The sequence below is a fragment of the Equus caballus genome, chromosome 29 (assembly GCF_041296265.1).
Source record: "Equus caballus isolate H_3958 breed thoroughbred chromosome 29, TB-T2T, whole genome shotgun sequence".
NCBI lineage: Eukaryota > Metazoa > Chordata > Mammalia > Perissodactyla > Equidae > Equus > Equus caballus.
Genome location: NC_091712.1, coordinates 17690910 through 17713000, shown reverse-complemented (window position 1 = coordinate 17713000; position 22091 = coordinate 17690910). Strand labels below are relative to the sequence as shown.

The following is a 22091-nucleotide window of genomic DNA, read 5'->3' as shown; positions in this document are numbered from 1 at the left end:
TAATGTGTTCATATTCTCGTGAAAAGAAATAGGCTGTCATTCTGCCCTTCCATGCACTAGAAGCAGATGAAAATAGCATGCAGATACTCCTATAAGAAATTTTATGTGAGATCTGTACCAAAAAACTGAGAAGTTACTTGGAATGTTTAAGGATACTTGAAGTATTAAGATCCTAAATCTGTTTTTTTTTAATTGTGGTCACATTGGTTTATAACATTGTATAAATTTCAGGTGTACATCATTATATTTCAACTTCTATGTAGACTGCATCATATTCAGCATATTAGCAAATCAAATACCACATTACATTGAAAGAATCACACACCACGATCAAGTGGGTTTATTCCAAGGATGCAGGGATGGTTCAACATCCACAAATCAGTCATTGTGATACACCACATTAACTCTGTTTTGATTTTTCTAGGGTTCCCAGTTTAATGGGTAGATTTAGCTTAATATTCAAATAATAAACTTTTTCAAAAAACTTTTTTTTAAAGCAGTTTTAGACTCAGAACAAAACTAAGATAGAAGTACAGAGATTTCCCATATATCCCCTGCCCCTACACATACATGGCCTCCTCTGTCATCAGCATAACTCATCAGGGTGGTAAAGTGTTTTTTACCAAGGATGAAGTTACATTGACACATCACAATCACCCAAAGTCCATAGTTTCCCGTAGGGTTCACTCTTAGAGTTGCACATTCTGTGGGTTTGGACAAATTTATAATGACGTATATCCATCATTATAATATCGTACAGAATATTTTACTGCCCTAAAAATCCTCTGTGCTCTGCCATTCATCTCCTCCCCCACCCCTACCCCTGGCAACCACTATCTTTATGTCGCCATAGTTTTGCCTTTTCTAGACTCTCATATAGTTGGAATCCTACAGTATGTAGCCTTTTCAAATTGGTTTCTTTCACTTAGTAGTATGCATTTAAGGTTCCTCCATGTCTTTTCATGACTTGATAGCTCATTTCTTTTGTGCTGAGTAATAGTCCATTGTCTGGATGACCCACAGTTTATTTATCTGTTCACCTACTGAAGGACAGCTTAGTTGCCTCCCAGTTTTGGCAATTATGAATAAAGCTACTATAAACGTCCATGTGCAGATTTTTGTGTAGACGTAAGTTTTCAAATCCCTTGGGTAAATACCAGGAAGCATGATTGATGGATCATATGGTAAGAGTATATTTAGTTTTGTAAGAAACTGCCAAACTGTCTTCCAAAGTAGCTGTAACACTGTTGCATTCCTGTCAGCACTGAATGAGAGTTCCTGTGGCTCCACATCCTCACCAGCATTTTTGTTGTCAGTGTTCTGGATTTTGGCCATTCCAGTAGGTGTGTATCTTGTTGTTTTGATTTGCATTTCCCTGATGACATATGATGTCATCTTTTAGTACTTGTTTGCCATCTGTATATCTTTTTTGGTGAGATGTCTGTTAAGGTCTTTGGACCATTTTTTAATTGACTTGTTTGATTTCTTATTGTTGAGTTTTAAGAGTTCTTTGGCTATTTTGGATAGCAGTGCTTTTTCAGATGTGTCTTCTGCAAATATTTTCCCAGTCGGTGGCTGGTCTTCTGATTCTCTTGTTATTGTCTTTTGGAGAGCAGAAGTTTTTCATTTTAATGAACTCCAGCTTATCGATTATTTATTTCACTAATTGTCCTTTTGGTGTTGTATCTGAAAAGGCATCACAATACGCGAGATCATATAGGTCTTCTCCTGTTCTCTTCTCGGAATCTTAGAGTTTTGCATTTTACACTTAGGTCTGTGATCCATTTTCAGTTAATATTATGTCTGGATTCATTTTTTTTGCATGTGGATGTCCAGTTATTCCATTACCATTTGTTGTAAAGACTGTCTTTGCTCCATTTTATTGCCTTTGCTTCTTTGTCAAAGATCACTTGACTATATGGGGATCTTTTTCTGGGCTCTTTATTCTATTGCATTGACCCGTTTGTCTATTCTCTCACCAATGTCACACAGTTTTGATTGCTGTAGCTTTATAGTAAGCCTTGAAGTCAGATAGCATCAGTCCTCTAATCCCAACTCCTCTTCACCCTCAATATTGTGTTGACTATTCTGGGTCTTTTGCCTCTCCATACAAACTTTAGAGTGTTTGTCAATATTCATAAAATAACTCTCTTGGATTTTAATTGAGATTGTATTGAATCTGTAGGTCAAGTTAGGAAGAACTGACATCTTGACAATATTGAGTCGTCCTATCACGAACATGGACTCTCTCTCCCATTCATTTAGTTCTCTGATTTTGTTCATCAGAGTTTTGTAGCTTTCCTCATATAAATCTCATACATATTTTGACAGATTTATACCTAAGTATTTCAACTTTTTTTGCTAATTAAATGGTATTCTGTCAATCAACATTTAAATTTTTGAAGGAAATTGAGAAGGATGGTATAGAAAACAAAATAGATCCCACTGGAAAGAATCATCTGTATCTTCGTTAAATCAGGAATTAGCTGTGAAAAAGACCATAAAGAGAAGTTTCACTCTAGACTAGAAAGGATATTCTGTAACTAAATCAGTGACAGAGGAAATAGAGCTAGGGTACTCTAGAACCGCCACCTCCAGTGTGCCAAAAGGACACGTTTCTGAAGACTATAGGTTATTGTGTCTGGGGCACTGCATTTCAGCTTAATGCTTAGTGTTCTGTGATCTCTTTGCATGTTTGGAAAGTCCGTGGTTATTGGCGTTGTAATCCTTAAGGCCCTGCCGTTTCTATTTTCATGTCTGAGTTGTTTTCTTCTCTTAAACAAAATGTATTAACATCTCATCTGAAGAAGCAGTAGGTTACAATAAATATGAAAGGGAAATAGAAAATTTTGAAGTACATATGTATATAAATGTGAAATATTTATGTAACGAAAGGCTTTAAAAAGCCTCAGTGAAAGTAATGAAAACTAAAGAAATGTTCCGTTGTGTAGGTCAAATAAGGTTAAACCTTGTAAAGTCCGTAGTTACAAATCAACACAGTAAAATCTCATAAAAATTGAGGCCCTAAACATTCTGAATTAGTAAAACATTGGAGTTATAGAATATGTTTTTAATGTGGGTGTTCATTACTTTCAGGTATATAACGTAATTTAACTGCTAATAAAGTTTTTCACAGTAGATATTCTGTCACACCAGCAACATCTGTTTACATATAAAAAGTTATTTATCTTAAGTAGCTCTTAAGTTTTTAAAGTTTTAGTAAATTAATTTTACTAGATGTGCCCTCCTGCACTTCACAGTTTGTGAACAGGCAAACTTTACTCCAGCACATTGAATTATCACAAGTTCTGAATCAGTGGGGAACAAATAAAGGAGATTTTTCAGAGGTTTTATGTCAAGTAATACTGTCAGCCTGAAATGTTATGCTACCTACCAAAGGAAGTTTAGGATACAAAAATTAAAGAATTTTTTTTAAAGTAAGCATTTAAAGGGTCACAGATACATAAAGAAATTATAGACAGTTCAAAAAATGGTCATACATAGGTTGGTTTTTTTAGTAGTATTGAGTTGCTACCTTAAGTTTAATATAGGAGTTATAAAAAGAAACATTTTTTTCTTACATGGCAAGTCTTCATTGCTAAAAAGTGATTTTTTAAAAGACAAAAATCCAGTATTTGTTCAAAATAGAAACAGATTTTCACTTAACTTTTAAACCTGTTCATTCTATAACTTGCTTACTATGTCAAGTACTCAGATTTCCTTTTTTTGTGTTATGCTAGTGGCCTAAAAGAATAAGTTCATATCTCATATGTGTGAGAAAATTCAATATATACTGAATTATGGAAATAATAACTTGCTGTTAAAATATCATGAGCAGCCTGTCGTTTTACTAAATTATTAGTATTTTGTTTATTATTTGGAAGGCTTCATCCTGAAGGTGAAGAAGAAGATAGAACATAATGAGAGCAGACAGCTCCATGAGACTGTGGAGTATAAGCAGCTTGAGGACTGGAAATCCCATTGTGATTGTGCCAGTGATGGAACCCTGACGGTGGTGGATCTGACTTTCACCATCACAGCCTGCTAAAATCAATAGGATGGACTAGGCAGTCTGGCAAGGAGAATGTCCCAAATGTTGATTTCCTACTTTCCAGTACAAATAGGAAATTCATACAAGACAAAACATAACATTATTTCCAAAAAAATTTCCTCATATGGCTAAGCTAGTTCCCAAAGAAGTGAGTCATGTTAAAGTCATCGCCAACAGAAAACTCTCTGGTTCCAGTTAACTTGCTAGCTGATAATAAAGGATACCGTCATAAACTTTGGGGTTTTGGTGGTTTGATTTTATTCATGTATTTGATACATATTTCACCATATGGAACTAGCTATATAGAGTCAGGTGCTCAATCTCTTATTTGCAGCCTCGTCCTTGAGCAAGACGTTTAAATTATATGGACTTGAATTTCAATAAAGTTAATATATGTTTATGAAGCATTTGGAGATTCTTAGGAAATTTTCTCTGGTAGTCTGTTTTTCTATAAGAAATTCAAAATGAAGGTAGAAATGATGTTTACAATAAGATGTCACTTAGGAACTTATTTCTTTGAAGAAATAAATCACATATGGAAAACTACTGTTAAATAATATTAATTGGCAAAGTTGTATTACATTTTAGGATTGTTGGGCTTAGATGGTTACATATGTAAAAATATGGTTCATTCGGTGAACTCCAGTTTATCCGTAATGCCTTTGTTTTCTAAAGTATTCTGAAGATTCTGAAGAATCGTGCATGAGAAGTCTTTATGGGCCAGGCCTAGATCTGGCTCCCATTACTCCTTTCCGTCAGTACACATTCTTTTGGTGTGAACTCAGTCATATGGCCCCACCTAACCGCAAGGGAGTCTTGGAAACAGAGTCTGTGTACCACTTACTCTCTGATGACAATAACTTTATAAGTTGTTTTCAGATTTGAAAGATTGAACGTTACATAAATAATGATGACATTGTTACCAATAGAAAGATTCTTTTGTGGTGTTTTATGTCCCCTTTAATACAAGTGTAACCTACATTCTAATTTTACTTTTGTTTTCTTTATCTAATTAACCATGCAAATGAAGGGAAGAATTATTACTGTTTAACGAATGTTTTAAATTTAAAATACGTGATCTTTCTTTTTAAATTTATTTATTTTTTTTATTGCGGTCACATTGGTTTATAACATTATATAAATTTCAGGCTTCTGTATACACTATATGACCTTTCTTTTACAGGAACACCAGATGCATTTTCGCAGTTACTCACCTGCCCATATTGTGATAGAGGCTATAAACGCTTTACCTCTCTGAAAGAACACATTAAATATCGCCATGAAAAGAATGAAGATAACTTTAGTTGCTCCCTGTGCAGTTACACCTTTGCATACAGAACCCAACTTGAACGTCACATGACATCACATAAATCAGGAAGAGAGCAAGTAAGTGGAATGACTGAGAGGTCACCAACTTTCCAAACTTTGAGAACTCAACCCTCCGTGGAAGCCAAGCGTTTTAATATACTGAAAAATTAACAGGATGTGCTAAAGTGTCTTATCTGCAGCCTTAGAAAAATGAAAGTGATTATTTATTTGATTATCTGATCATTTCTGAGTTAAAAAGCACATATGAACATTATTTTAGAAGTAACTAAGTTCTTTTTCTTTTTCAGATAAGATTCCTTTCATCTCGATTTAATTATTTTGCTTATACTGTAACAAATGCTTTTCTTAAGTTCATAACTAGATTTCAGAATGCATTCTACTAAAATGTTCGGTGTAGGAAAAATAAATATTGTTTACATAAACTACATGACTTAGTACTGACCAAATTGAGAAGAAAATCAAATAACAATAAAGTTTAATTTTCTGTGATCCGGTGACTACATTATTTATTCTCAGTATAAGTTACTGTGTTCTTTTTCCTACAGTAAGGGAAGTTGCCTCTTCTAAGAATCTAGTCTGAACACTCAATTTTCATATGATTTATTTTACTTCTATGTCACTTCACCTCAATTTCTAGAAGTATAAAGTTACATCTAAACTGTTGGCTCTATACTTAAGATTTAAAGTCAAAGAAGCTTTTGTCACTTGTCCTTCTGTTATAAGGTACTGGTAACTATACACAATCCAATTAATATTGACTTAATTCTAACTTTAAAAATCAAATATATATTCAACTGCCCAGGGTATGTTAAGGGTATATGTTATGGTTGGGGCACATGTCCAGTTTCTTATATCAAAGGAGTGTCAGTACTTATAAACTGAATCTGTGAGAACTCTGCCCTATGTGTGTACCTAACATAAGTCGTACATCCCATAGAGAACAAGTTAGACCCTTTGCTAAGATGATGGTTAAACCAAAGAAAAAATTATAACAGAAACAGAATGATTGAACAGGGTCAACCTATCTTCTCAGGACCATGGCAAGAATACTCACAAAATAACAGAATAAATTGGGAGAGGCTAGCAATCAGGAAGTATCAGACCAAGATTTCCTGGGATAGGTTAGTAGTTAAGTTTGTGAAGGAGCACTTGAAATGGGAGAGGGCAGCAAAGAACGAAGAAGTTGATACGTAGAAGGAACTACTGAAGACAAACACCATCTATTTACCATCTGCCCCTGTAAGAACCTTGTCAGGGACAATACAGAAGGGTGCTTTTCCATCTTAGAGTCCCGACGTTACCACAGTCGAGACAAGCCTGGGGAAAAGAGCCTATTCCTGTGACGTTTGGGGAGCAGACCCATCCTGCAACTGCTGCCCCCATAGCCTCTCTATAGCAAGGGCTCTTGTCAAAGGAAAGGATCTCCACAGGACAGATAGGATTGATGGTGAAAGCAGGAGATGCCATTATAAAAACCAATTGTAGGATCTCCAATGAGCGTGAAAGCCACTTTTGTGGTGATTTTTCTGATGGGTACAAAGGCAGTAGGTTTTTTATATGAAGTGTGTGGTCATACTAAGGTCAGAAAGGATCTGTGATAAATGTGGAGACCAAGAATGTGAGGAAATAAAATTGGGAGGTCTTGGAAACGACTTCTGTTACGAGGCAGCAAACTAAAGGGTAGAATGTCTTACTTGTTAGCCTTTGAAAATCATGCCACAGCTTAAAGATAAGCATTTCCATGTCTTGTTAATTATTCATTCAACAAATATCCGAGTTTCTGTTAGGTATCAGGCCCTGGTTGTGTATCTGTGTTTCTGTTATGTATCTAGGTGTTAAAAGCACAATAGTGAAAAAGATGAGCAAAGTCCCTGACAGTAGGGGGCATACGTCAGTAGCTGATATAAAACAGATATAAAATATAAAAACAGGTAGTACTAAGAGGACAGAAAGTGATGAATGCTGCTATTTTTTTTTTTTTTACAAGATAGGGAGACCTTTCTGAGAATGGGGCATCTGAACTAAGAGCTGAATGAGATGAAGGAGCCCGTCTTGACATGTTTCGGGGAAGGGCATTCCAGTGAAAGGGCACAGAGTGAAACACACAAGGCCTTGAGGCAGAAGCCTCCCAGCATCACCAAGGAGCAGCAGGGCGGCCACCGTGAATAACGGGGAGAAGTATGGGTGAGGCCAGGGAGGTGTCGGCCAGATGACGTGGCCTGTGCAGGCCATGATGAAGACGGCTGATTGCATTCTAAAGTGTGATGGGGAAGCCTTTGAAAGGCGCTGAATTTTATCTTTTTTTTTTTTTCTTTTCTTTTTTGTATTTTTAAGGGAACACTGGCTGCTGGGTGTACAGATCAAGAGAAACAGGAATGGAAGCAAGGAGACCATTTAGAGGCTCTTGCTATAAGCCAGGCCAGAGGTGGGGTGGCTCTAAACCTGGTGGTGGTGACAGACATAATGAGGAATGCTGAATTCAGAATATATTCAGATGGCTTGCTGATGGATTGAGTAAGAGTGTAAGAGAAAGGGAGGAATCAAGGATTGCACCAAAATTCACGGCCTAAGCAATAATCAAATAAAATGAGGTGTGTTATTTACAAAGTTAGGAAACTCTGGAGGAGGAGCTGATTTTCAGGAGAGAAATTAAGAATTCAGTGTTAATCATGTTAACAGATGCCCATCGCTTTCCAATTGGCAATGTCGAAGAAGCAGTTGGCTGTAAGAGTCTGGAGGTGAAGGGAGAGGTCTAGAGATAAATTTGGGAGTTGTCACGATGTATTTGGTGTTTGAAGCCATGGTTTTGGATGAAGTAGGGCCTGTATGTAGGAAGTCCTCATTCTCTTTCTTTCCTGTATGAAAGACAAAAGGAGACTCCAGCTAGGGTGGGCATGAAGCAAGCGGTACTTGAGTTTAAGCCTTTGAAGGATGAGTAGAATCTTAAAAGTTATAATTAAGGGGACACATAGCCAAGAAAAAAGGAATCGTATAAACCAAAGCAAGGAAATAGAGAAGAGCAGTATATGTGCAAAACACTGAGACTCCCTAAGTGACTGAGGCATGGACTTCTTACAGAGAACTGGTAAAGAGTGATCCTGCAAACTCGGGCTGTAGGCTTGGAATCTGTAGACTCACAATCCATACTGAGAGGTCAGTGGGGAGCCTTGGGAGGCTTATGAGCAGGGTTTGATACAATTTAATTCAAGCAGTGCTTTCGTAAGATTAGTCTAATGGTGTAGAATACATTTAAATATATAAAAGTGGGTATTTGATAAACCAGACAGAAAGCAATTTTAATAATCTATATTTGGCTGAAAAAGATGGAAATATTTTTTAGAGTCATCAGATTAAAGTCCATTTTGGAAATATCAAATATCAGAGACAGGATGAAGTGCTGGCAAAGCCCCGCCTTTTCTTTGGTTCAGGAGACTTTGTTCTTCCATCAGTGACGGTGCTTTAGGCAGAGTCCTGAAGGTTCTTGACCTCGCTGAATTAGCATGTAGACGAGACCATCTCCAGTTCCTAGTCAAGGATATGTTATCTTATTTTTGCTAAATACTATATTTCTTAGTAAAGTGTGATTCTGGTACTTTAAATTGGCAAGTGGAGATTTTTCTCTGTCAAATTTCAGTTCCCACTACCACCCTCCTTTTTGGTAATAGTCCAAGGGTTAGATTTCTTTGAGTGCTACAATTTGAGGGCTTTAAAAAGCAAAATCATCACCAAAACATTACGTTTAGCTGATTGGATGTTCTTTTTCGAAAGCTTTTTCTGCTTTATAAATAAAATACCAATTCTTTCTTACAGAGACACGTGACGCAGTCTGGGGGTAATCGCAAGTTCAAGTGCACTGAATGTGGAAAAGCTTTCAAATACAAACACCATCTAAAAGAGCACTTAAGAATCCACAGTGGTAAACATTTGTTTTCTTTCTACACCTTGAATATCATAGCATATGTGGTAATAAATAAATATTATAATGTGATCTACACACATGATCAGAAACTCCTCGCTTTTCTTTTAGGATAAAGACTAATCTGGAGAAATTTTCTGTTTATAAGTTGGTATTTTTTTGGAGTCTTAATCTTTGATTAAAGTATATCAAGTTAATATAAAAAGACATACTCCAAATTTCCTAATCGGAATATAGCATGTTTTAACAAGAGGCACAACCTTAAAGTACTTGAGCTTCCTGATGAACGTTAATATCATTGCCTCTTTTGCACAGTTACCAAGGGAATGAGAAAGGGTATAGAGGTACGATTCCCACAAGGAAACAAGGAGAGGAAGACACTGTGTACATGAGAGAAGTAGAAATGGAGCCCCAGATGGGAGATGGTGAGGGGCACGTGGAGTTAGCCAGAGCGGCAGCGTGAGCGGGGAGAGAACTGTAGCGTTCATGAGAACTGAATAGAAAAATGTGTTGCCCCATCATTGCACCTTTCTATTCCACGTCATCTTCTAAATCGTATTTCTAAATCGTAAAATGAATAGTATTATATGATAACAATATTGTGTCTATTTTAGAAACTTATAGGCAAAGAGAGCCATGTTTTCATTTCTTCAGAGGCTCTGCTTGAACAGAACCTATAAAGACAACTTAGTAGCATCTTCCATTGCCCTGTGAAATCTGCTCGTCTCCTGATTAATTTTGATGTTACTTTGGATTTAAATAATCTTAACGAAAAAGAACTGTTAGCTAATGCATGGGAAATTATAGGTGTCTGCACACTGCTTATTTTGTGAAAACTATGGTATTGACATTTGTATTTTACAAACTCATCCTACAAAAAAAGTACAGTTGGGTAACTTTGTGAAGAAGGGTGGTTGGTGATGTCTATATTTTATCCTGGAAGTGTATTTCTACAAGTTTTACTGTAGTGTTCATTGGGAGCTAAATAATGTTAAAGTTACTACTTAAAAATGCTCAAACCAAGAGTCTTATGAAAACATTTTATTTTCGCATATCAATATTTCTGTCTTTTTGCAGCCTGCCACAGGAGTGTATTTCTTAGCTCCTGTGCAGTTTTCATCAATAATATATTTTTACCAACCTGCCTTCTGACCAGAGATGATTTGTGGTTGTTGATAAGAGATATAGCTCATTCAAGAGTTTTAAAAAATGTTGAGATTGGGGTGGAGGAGAAAATAAAGGAAAGCTTAGAGTAAGAATGATGTACAAAATGAATGTCACATGGTCGTATTATAGTCGTATAGGAAGATTTATCAGATCTACAGATGATACAAAATTGGGAAGCACAGATCATAGGAAAGATTAAAATGCAGATCTAGAAACAAGAAGTTGATGTTTAATCACAAAATCCTGCATTGATGTTCAAAAATCAGTATCATTCAAGTAGTAAGTAGGGTCTTCGGTACCTACAGAAAAATTTTGAGTTTGGATGGTCGGAGCTTTATATAAGTTAACAGTGTGCTGCTGTCGCTGCTTCAAAAGCTAATGCGAATTTAGGCCATGGCAGGGAACACAGAACCCCCACTGTGTGCCGCACTGCCCATTCATTATGTATTTGTATCTGCCTCATTCTTAAAATTACCTAATATATGAGGCTCGTACACATTTAATACGGGAAAAAAAATTAATTTAAAAATATATAAGAAAAATAAAGTTAAGAAAGTAAGGCTGGCATGAAATAAACATGAAAGAAAATGAATACTATGGAATCGCATGCACATCCTGGAGGTGAACCACAAATTAGACTCTGAGGCTGAGGAAGTGAAAAAACCACCATCAGTAACCGAGACCCAGAGTGTCTGTAAGTAACAAGCAATCCATTGCTGGCAAAAGCCCACCTCCTCCTGAGACGGAGTCCATAGAGAGAGTTGCTCCTTCAAGGCGTCATGAAGAGGAAAGAGCAGAATACAGTTCGTATCATACTCAGAAATACCCTTAAATAGTACTACGCAGAGCACGGGGGAGGGTTTTCTTTTTAAAATAAGATTCTTCAATAGAGGCCAGTGATATTTCACCACAGAGCAATTCAGAAAAAGCCTTGCTCCAGGGGGGCCGCTGGATCCACTCCAGGTATACAGGTCTCTGAAGGCTGGGTTCGTTCCAAGGAAAGATTTCCTAGTGGGGCCGCTCAGTGTCGTCCCAGGACTCGTACCAATCTGCAAGCTGTGTGTTACTGGTCCAGGAAGAGATACATACAGAAATGGAGATTAAGCATTTAGAAACTATTATACAAGACAGTGCTGTGACAGCTTTATTATATTTTACACAATATTAGTCCACAGTAGATTGGAAATTTTAAAAAAAAATGAAAAAACCAAAAGGTCCTTCACTACAGATAATTTTGAAAGTATTGTTTAGAGTATCTAATAATGGATGAACAGCATATCCTTCGGGAAACCTCTGTAATTTTTTTTTCTCAGCTGAGTTTTTAAAAGGTATTGAGGATCAGGGTCTTCAGTTATATGCCCTAAAATTACTTGGCTTGTTGCCTACTTCTGAGCCCATGAAATGAGCCCCGTGCAGAATCCTGTGTGTTATCCATCCCTTGAACTCTGCACTGGGAGCTGAGGACAAGGCCACCACACCTCCACTCAGAGGTGAGATTAAGGAGCACCTGCACATGACCACAGGGGCTGCAAGCCTCCCCAGAAGATGACTTGGGGTTTGTTCCATGGCCTTCTAGCGATTTTAGCCTGGAAAAGTTTTACATCAGATGCAACTAAACCCCCACCTCAGCCATTAAAAGTAATCTCAGCATTTATAGTGCATCTGACCTTGAGCAGCACAGTTTGCTGATGTAAGCTCCAGGCTCTAGGAGTGGCAAACACTAACCCAAGTGCATGAGTTAGGTGATGCACTCGTGTTACAAACCATAAAGCTAGGAAGTTAGACACTAGCGGTTTTCCAACAAACATAGTGGCTTTATAATAATTGTTCTTCAGACTTTCTTTCTAGAAATGATAAAATATTAGGGTAATTCCCAACAATAATGATAATGATAACTAGCCTTAACTGGACACTTAACTATGTACAGCCACATTCTAGTTATGTGTATGCATTAACTCTCACAGTGACCCTATAAGGAGGTGCCACTATTTCCTACTTTTCCACTCATGAGAAAATGGAGGCTCAGAGAGCTTAATTAACTTGTCCAAAGTCACTCAGCTAGTACATAGCAAAGCTGGGGCTCTGCTGTAGGCATCCTGACTCCAAAGCCTTTACCCACTGAACTCCTCTACCTCCCTGTGTGTAAAGATAAGAAGAATCTCTATTGGAGGTGCTTATTTTCCTAGAGCAAGAGAACCTAGAGAGCAAGAGAACAGCATGTAGCTCATCTAAAAATGTTATCAAATAATTAAAAATGTTAAAATAGAGATATACTAGAACATATCCCTTGTTTTACCTCTACTGGAAATTTTTATTGGATGCATTTGGGGTATTGAATCATACTTCAGGCATCCCAAAAGAAAGATTGATAAACTGGGGGATTTCCAGAGGTGAGTTAGCAAGTGGGTAAGAGCTCTGAAAACCATGTGCCATGAGGAATGTTTGAAGGACCTGGGTATGCTTAACCTGCACGAGGGAAATTTAAGGATGCACATGACAGCACCGCATCAGCTCAAAATTCTGTTAGAGAAGAAGAGTTGGACTGGTTCTGTGTGGGTCAGAAGGGCAAACTAGGACAGGCAAGTAGGCGTTCTGACAAGCTGGCTTTGGCTTTGCACTGAGCTCTGTCCAGTAGAAGAGCGTTTGAGGAGAATCACCAGTGTTGGTTGAGAGCACACCAAGAGTTCTGCTCCATTATCCCATGTAACTGCTGCAACACTCCAGTCAGGAGGCATCCACATTCATTTAACACACCAAGACACTGAAGCTTGAAAAGGTTAAGGAAACAGTATGTGAACCCACATCCATGGTCCTCAGCAGAGCCAGACGAGACGTTCTTCCACAGAGCTGTCCAGCGGGTAATAGCCTCCTTTTGATAACGGAGTTTAAGCAGAGACTGGCCAATGTCAAGGATGATGTCAGATGAACTTTCACTGAGAAGGAGGCTGTCCTAGAGGGTTTCTTGGATCCCCCCCAATTCTAATATTTAATTCCTCAAATAATCAGATTTCTAAGAAAATGTACCTCACTTTTTTAGACTTTACAACATTGAAGTTACATTGCTAGTAGAGCTTACATTGGTTTCTCCCTGCTTTTATTTTAATTCACCTTAATTCTTAAAAAGAAAGGAGGAGAGAAAGAGCAGTATTTTGATACTGAGTAGATAAGTCAGCATCACTACATTTCATAATTCTACAATTAGTGATTGTTCATCTAAAATAGGTTTAATGAGCATCTTTGTGACTTGCACGGTAATAGGTGCAAGGGGAAAATGGCGCACAGGACCCAGAGGTTCCTCCCATTGAAACTGAGAGTCTGAAATTAGTGAACTATAACTATAAATTAAAACTAAGGTGAAAAATCAGGGTTGTCTGAAAATATTCCATTTACCTCAGTGCTTCTCAAAATTTTCTACACCAACCATCAAGTATCCCTAACAGCCAAGAAGAAGAAATGCCTTGGCCTCCTGGAAGGTGTAGGGTGACACCTTGAAGGAGGTCTCTATGCGCAAGAAGTGTTTTTGACATGGTGTTTTTTCCTAACAAGTCACACCAATGTTGCATTTGTGCAACATAGTATAGTCTGTGGTTTAATATAAAAATAGTGTTTTAAATTACCATAACCACTGACACTAAAATTGAAACTCCAAGATGATTTGCATACCCACTAGAACGTTACTTTATATCTCCAGGAATACGTACATCCCAGTTTAATAAGCCAAGGCTTATAGCAATACTTTATGTTTAAAGTTTTCTTCCCATTGAGAAAGACATTTTCAAGGAAAACTTATGGATGTCGGAAGCAAAGGTATTCATACTTGTTAAGTCTTACGGGAGATTTTACTTACTTTTCTTTCCTCTAATAGTAATTTCTCCTCCAGATGGTAAGTAGAGTGAAATATAGAAAATTACATAAGTTGGTGAAACAGGATCAGAAACAAAATTACTTGACAGAGTAAGATCTCATTATTTTTCGTATTTGAGAATGATCTGCAGTTGTAAAGGTCAGCAGAAGTGTTGCACACACATGCTGAGATTTCCTTATTGGCTAGCATGGGTAGCTCAAATGAAGGTGGGCCTCGCGTTTATGACATCTGTGTAGGTTTTGAACTTAAAATGATGATTCTAAGTACAGTTATTTCACAAGCATACTTGGTAGCCTCTTTTTAAATTGATATTGCTTGTTTTAGGGAAAACGTGGATGCACAGAAATTTATGAATATAATTTTTTTTGTTTAGGAGAGAAGCCATATGAATGCCCAAACTGCAAGAAACGTTTTTCCCATTCTGGTTCCTATAGCTCACACATAAGCAGTAAGAAATGCATCAGCTTGATGCCCGTGAATGGGCGACCGAGAACAGGACTCAAGACGTCTCAGTGTTCCTCACCATCTCTTTCGGCATCACCAGGCAGTCCCACACGGCCACAGATACGGCAGAAGATAGAGAATAAACCCCTTCAAGAACAACTTTCTGTAAACCAAATTAAAACTGAACCTGTGGATTATGAATTCAAGCCCATAGTGGTTGCTTCAGGAATCAACTGTTCAACCCCTTTACAAAACGGGGTTTTTAGTGGTGGTGGCCCATTACAGGCAACCAGTTCTCCTCAGGGTGTGGTGCAAGCTGTTGTTCTGCCAACAGTTGGTTTGGTGTCTCCCATAAGTATCAATTTAAGTGATATTCAGAATGTACTTAAAGTGGCAGTAGACGGTAATGTAATACGGCAAGTTTTGGAGAATAATCAAGCCAATCTTGCATCCAAAGAACAAGAAACAATCAGTGCTTCATCCATACAGCAAAGTGGCCATTCTGTTATTTCAGCCATCAGTCTTCCTTTGGTTGATCAAGATGGAACAACCAAAATTATCATTAACTACAGTCTTGAGCAGCCTAGCCAACTTCAAGTTGTTCCTCAAAATTTAAAAAAAGAAAATCCAGTCCCCACAAACAGTTGCAAAAGTGAAAAGTTACCAGAAGATCTTACTGTTAAGTCTGAGAAGGACAAAAGCTTTGAAGGAGGAGTGAGTGACAGCACTTGCCTTCTGTGTGACGACTGTCCCGGAGACATCGATGCCCTTCCAGAGCTGAAGCACTATGGCCTCGAGCAGTCTGCGCAGCCTCCTCCGCTCCCCGCGCCCGACGCCGAGAAGGCCGAGTCCTCTGTTCCCTCGGGTTCTGGAGATGGCAGTTTGTCTCCCAGTCAGCCACCTTTAAAGAACCTCTTGTCCCTTCTAAAAGCATATTATGCTTTGAATGCACAACCAAGTGCAGAAGAGCTCTCGAAAATTGCTGATTCAGTAAACCTGCCGCTGGATGTAGTAAAAAAGTGGTTTGAAAAGATGCAAGCTGGACAGATTTCAGTGCAGTCTTCTGAACCGTCTTCTCCTGAACCAAGCAAAGGAAACATCCCTGCACAGAACGGTGATCAGCCTCAGTCGACAAGTGCAAATGAATCCCAGGACAGCACAACAAACCTCCAGAGTCCGCTGAAGATAACTGACTCTCCCATTCTCCCAGTGGGATTGGCCGCCAATGGTTCCAGAAGCCGCACGTCATCCCCGTCACCTCTAAACCTTTCCTCGTGCAGAAGTACACAGGGCTACTTGTACACAGCAGAAGGTGTGCAAGAAGAGCCGCAAGTAGAACCCCTGGATCTTTCACTACCAAAGCAACAGGGAGAATTACTGGAAAGGTCAACTATCACTAGTGTTTACCAGAACAGTGTTTATTCTGTCCAGGAAGAACCCTTGAACTTGTCTTGTGCAAAAAAGGAGCCACAAAAGGACAGTTGTGTTACAGACTCAGAACCAGTTGTAAATGTAATCCCACCAAGTGCCAACCCCATAAATATTGCTATTCCTACAGTCACTGCCCAGTTACCCACAATCGTGGCCATTGCTGACCAGAACAGTGTTCCGTGCTTGCGAGCACTAGCTGCCAATAAGCAGACTATTCTGATTCCCCAGGTGGCTTACACATACTCGACTACAGTCAGCCCTGCAGTCCAGGAGCCACCCTTGAAAGTGATCCAGCCAAATGGAAATCAGGTAAAAAAAAAAAAGGCTCCCATCTTAGATCTGTTTGGTAAAATGCTCGTTTGACTTATTTCAATGAATTTTTTCTAATAAGAATCAGTCACTATAGAGCCAAACAGGTACATATTGTCATTTTTGAAAGGAAATAGCTGAATGTTTGCTTTAACTTTTGTGACATCATGTATCCAGTTGGTTACTAATCCAAGGTATGGTCATCAGCTAAAGGTTAAAGTGTTATTCTGCCATGAAAAGTGATCAGTCTCAGCTAAGGACTTGACTCTTTGAAGCTAGAAAGAGAAGAGAAAAGAAAAATTGGAATATTCACTAATTAGATTTCTGTTTTTACACTTATATTCCCAATATTAGTATTGGTTTCTGCCTTGATTACGGTTATTAATAAATGGAAACATGTCTCCATTCACAGACACTTTGCACCAGGCCAACTTAGCTGTCACTTTTTGTGTTAACATCTCTGTTTATAAAAGGCTTTAATTAAACAAACAAGAATTAGGTATACAAAGAACTCCTCTAGTGAATATACTGATCATTTTATGAGCTGTAAGCTGAGCAGTGTTCAGTCATAATTAATATATATGAGGAAATATGGTTATGAATCTGTATATTCATTTTCCTCTTTCACTTTCCCCCAAAATCCATGATAGCTTTGGATGGAGCCATTTTGTGTGACCGTTGTGTGTCTCCTTGTCCAGCCTTTTCCTGTGTCACTAACCTTGATGTCTCCCCATTGTTTACATCAATTTCTGATTGAATCAAATGAATACTAGAGATGAATTTGATCTTTTATTCAAATATTTGCTATAAATAGGTGCAGTTAAAATAATTACAATATCCTGTTCAAAATACATTGCTGCTTTTTTTCCCCTTAAATATTGCTACCAATTGGGTTTCCTATAATTGTGATAACTCTTGAAGGGGATTTTCACATGACCAGTGAATTCATCTAGAATTTTAGTATATAGAACCCTTTGCACACCTGTGAATAATAAAAGGGAACCACTGACATTCCACTCAATCATATGACTGGATCAAATAGCAATGAAAGTGGAGTCTGGCTACTTTAGCTCCCATTGGCAGCTCACAAATGACCCAGACAAGTGGCCGTCCCTATTCTGCCTTACAAAGCCAGAAGAAATGTGAAAAACCTTTGAACTGTGAGAAAATTTGTGGAGTTGGAGGCAGTAGAGTGGAAGACGTTAGAAAAGACATGAGAGTCTTAGGGGATGCAGTTTCCTACAGGCCCCTGCAGGATGCTCCTGCCTCCACGAGAGCCTCCTGCCCGGTCTCCCTGAGGCAGCCAGACGTGCTTTTATTCCGCTGAAATTCTAAAGATTCATTTTGACTAGCAAGTGCTCTTGTTTAAAATTATAGACCCTCCTGTGTTGTTGTCCATCTTGCTCCTCAGAAAAGTGATAGAGCAAACCTCTTTTTTCAAGGAGACCACACAGTTTAGTTTGTTGAACTCTGAAGTTCTGGAAGATACATTTAAAGGCCACCTTTAAAAAATAGAATCTTAATTTGTGCTTAGTGAAACCCAGAATGAAAAAATCAAGGTAAATGTTGCAGGTAGAAATTAGTGATTATTTTAAAAACTCATAAGTTAAAACTTTCTGCAAATTTCTCATAAAGCAATGATTCACATGGAGCTAAATAAATCTGGTTACTACACAATTTACATACTTTCTCTTTGGTGTCCTTTCTTGTCAGTGCCAATGGACGATATGTTTTGTTACAGTTGTGACTGTCTCACCCCATCCTCACTTCTGTCTGTATCAGCTCTGCCTATCATGCAGCCTTGCTTGGAGCCCATGTGCCTGCTTGGGTCAAGGTGTTGAAAGTATAAGTCAAAGTAGTTCTTTAACCCATACTTTTATTTATGTCTCTTGTTTATCTTTTAATTTTATACTACATTTTCTCACTCCTTTTTTTCCCTTCAGGATGAAAGGCAAGACACTAGCTCAGAAGGAGTATCAAATGTAGAGGATCAGAATGACTCTGATTCCACACCACCCAAAAAGAAAATGCGGAAGACAGAAAATGGAATGTATGCCTGTGATTTGTGTGATAAGATATTCCAAAAGAGCAGCTCATTACTGAGACATAAATATGAACACACAGGTATGTCAATGAACCTGATGGTTTTTGAAAATGAATTAGAAGGTTTTTCCACAACCTGAAGTGAGGATTTTATTTGCTTCATGCCACCATTTTATTGCATAGTTGTGTTCTTATTTTGCAGGTAAAAGACCTCACGAGTGTGGAATCTGTAAAAAGGCATTTAAACACAAACATCATTTGATTGAACACATGCGATTACATTCTGGAGAAAAGCCCTATCAATGTGACAAATGTGGAAAGCGTTTCTCACACTCTGGGTCTTATTCTCAACACATGAATCATCGCTACTCCTATTGCAAGAGAGAAGCAGAAGAGCGCGACGGCGCGGAGCAGGAAGAGGCAGGACCGGAAGTCCTGACGAGCGAGCATGTTGGCGCTAGGGCCTCTCCCTCCCAGGTCGACTCGGATGAGAGAGAGAGTTTGACGAGGGAAGAAGATGAAGACAGTGAAAAGGAGGAAGAGGAGGAGGAGGATAAAGAGACGGAAGAACTGCAGGAAGAAAAAGAATGTGAAAAACCACAAGGGGAGGAGGAAGAGGAGGAGGAGGAGATGGAGGAAGAGGAGGCGGAAGAGGCGGAGAACGACGGGGAAGGAGCAAAGACTGAAGGTCTGACGCCGGAGCACGGCGCTGCCAAGCCCGCGAGCGGCCTGGACCACAAAGTCAGCGAGGATAGCGAGCAGGCGTCCGAAGAAAAAACAAATGAAGCCTAATTGTTTTTCTAGAAGGAAAATAAATTCTAATTGGGAATGAAGTTTGTTCTATATTATACATGCTTTTCATGGAAACACAGTAACCTGTATACTGTGATTTCTGTTCACTACTGTGTAAAGTAAAAATTTAAAAAAATATAAAATACAAAAAAAACAAAACCACACAAAAAAAAAATCCGGGTGTGCCTGAACCTCAGACCTAGTAATTTTTCATGCATTTTTCAAAGTTAGGAACAAGTTTGTAACATGAAGCAGATTAGAAAACTTTGTGACTCAGAAAGCAAAGATTTAACAGGTTAAAGGAAACTGGTTAATTAGGTAAGCATCTGGCATTGTTTCATTTTATCAGTATTAATTATCACTTTTATGTTGGTTTATTCTTAAGCTGTACAATTGGGAGAAATTTTATAATTTTTTATTGGTAAACATATGCTAAATCCGCTTCAGTATTTTATTATGTTTTTTAAAATGTGAGAACTTCTGCACTACAAAATTCCCTTCACCGAGAAGTATAATGCAGTTCCAAACCGTGCTACCTTTTATAAATTCAATCTAGAAGGTAGTAATTTCTGATCTTTAGACGTCATAGTAGAGCGTGTTATCATTTAAAGTGTATTGTTAGCCTTAAGAAAGCAGCCGATAGAAGAACTGAAGTTTCTTACTCATGTGGTTAAAAATGATGTTCAAAAGGTGTCGAGTTCTGACACAGGGACTAGCAGTGTTAATACTGGCAAGGACAGCGGAGTCATGAGAATCAGTGTTTGTAATGTGTTTGAGTATGTGGTAATAAACATGAAGGATATGATATGAAGCTTTGTATCTCCTTTGGCCTTAAGCAAGACCTGTGTGCTCTAAGTGCCATTTCGCAGTATTTTCCAGGCTCTAGCCCGCCTTCGTTCAGTGTGTGGCCTACAATAACTAGCATTTGTTGATTTGTTTGTTCTATCAAAATTCCAAAATAAAACTTAAAACCACTGACTCTGTCAGAGAAACCGAAACACTGGGACATTTCATCCTCTAATTCCTCAGTATTCGTTTTGTGTTAATTGACTTTCAGAATTTCTCTACAGCAATGAAAGGGAAATTTTCTAATCTGCTTTATCCATGTACTTGCATTTCAGACATGGACATGCCATTGTTATTTGGCTCATAACTGTTTCCAAATGTTAGTTATTATGGACCCAGTTTATTAACAACATTAGCTGATTTTTACCTATCAGTATTATTTTATTTCTTTTAGTTTATAGATCTGTGCAACATTTTTGTACTGTATGTCTTCAAACCTGGCAGTATTAATACCCTTCTTACTGACATATGTACTTTTAGTTTTAGAAAACTTTTATATTTATGTGTCTTATTTTTATATTTCTTTATTTATTACACAGTGTAGTGTATAATACTGTAGTTTGTATTAATACAATAATATATTTTAGTATGAAAATTTGGAAAGTTGATAAGATTTAAAGTAGAGATGCAATTGGTTCTCTTGCATTGAGATTTGATTTAACAGTGTTATGTTAACATTTATACTTGCCTTGGACTGTAGAACAGAATTTAAATGGGAATGTATTAGTTTTACAACTACAATCAAGTCATTTTACCTTTACCCAGTTTTTAATATAAAACTCTTAAATTTTGGAATTCACTGTGTGACTAATAGCATGATGCTCTGCAGTTTTATTAAGAGATTAGCTAACCATAACCCTCTCATTTCCTTAGTAAGCCAAATTAGGATAACCTTATATAAACAGTGTTGGGAACAACGTTTAACATTTTGTGCCAATTTGTTCCTGTATTCATGTATGTAAGTTACAAATCTGACTCTTCATTTTTAAGTTCCTTGTTACACCATGGTCATTTTCTAGTTTTTTACCAGACTCCCCCATCTCACAATAAAATGCATCAACAAGCCTGACCTGCTGTCATTCTTTTAATCATTATCAGGATTTTCTTTGGAAAACTTTCTGTGAAATGGGATAGTACACTGTCATCCTACACTTCATTTAGCTTGGGCTGAGTTTGGGTAACAAACTAAACGTTTTAAACATTTACCACTAAATTATGGATTTTCTTGTGGCTAAATGTTTCTGGGAAGGTCAGAGTTGACAACTACAGGCCTCCTCAGAGGTCTCCCCCTCTTCCTGAAACCCTTAACCCTCCACCCTTGACCCCATGACTTCTCATCCTCCCTCTGGGTCACTTCAGGGAAGCCTGGGTTTAGATGCCTGTCCTCTGCGTTCCCACAGCTCCTGGTGCCCTTCTTATCCCAGCTGTTATCCCCTCCCCACTGGGAGCAGGGACCTTGTCTGCCAAAGCCACTGTCACGTCCCCAGTGCCTAGCAGAGTGCCTAGCAGAGTGCCTAGCACTAGTAGATGCAACCGTTTTTTTTTTTTAATGAAAATATTACTTGCACGTTAACGGAGCTCAGCTATGTTTTTATTACTCTTTTGCTTCTAATGCCAGAATATATATGTTAAGTGATTCCAGCAATTTAATAATTTTCTAATTTGGATCCTATTAAACACTAGGCATAATAGAGAAATAGTCAATTATACCTTCTTTTTCTGTTACCTTACTGTTCTGATTTAAGAGTTGATTGCTAAGTGTCTTTCTGGCACTTAACCTCATGATGCCTGTGGGTATGACTGCGTCCAATAGGAGTGATAGGACCAATCCTAGTAGACACTGTTTATTTTAGGACTCCCTTATCTTTCTAGGGCCTCATGTTCCTGGGTGCTTGTTA

General features: G+C 38.1%; 1 protein-coding gene across 19 annotated transcripts in view; it reads left to right on the top strand.

Moving 5' to 3' along the window:
* The window catches only part of ZEB1 (zinc finger E-box binding homeobox 1), a 180819-nt gene extending 159557 nt beyond the window's left edge, over positions 1-21262 (top strand). For all 19 annotated transcript variants that reach the window (XM_023632375.2, XM_023632376.2, XM_070255221.1 and 16 more), the window contains 5 exons: positions 5235-5437; positions 9191-9296; positions 14702-16512; positions 18456-18636; positions 18758-21262. In XM_023632375.2, coding sequence (XP_023488143.1) covers positions 5235-5437; positions 9191-9296; positions 14702-16512; positions 18456-18636; positions 18758-19347 — 2891 coding nt within the window. In that variant the 3' untranslated portion in view covers positions 19348-21262. The remainder of the gene's footprint in view (positions 1-5234; positions 5438-9190; positions 9297-14701; positions 16513-18455; positions 18637-18757) is intronic.
* The last annotated feature ends 829 nt before the right edge of the window (positions 21263-22091 follow it).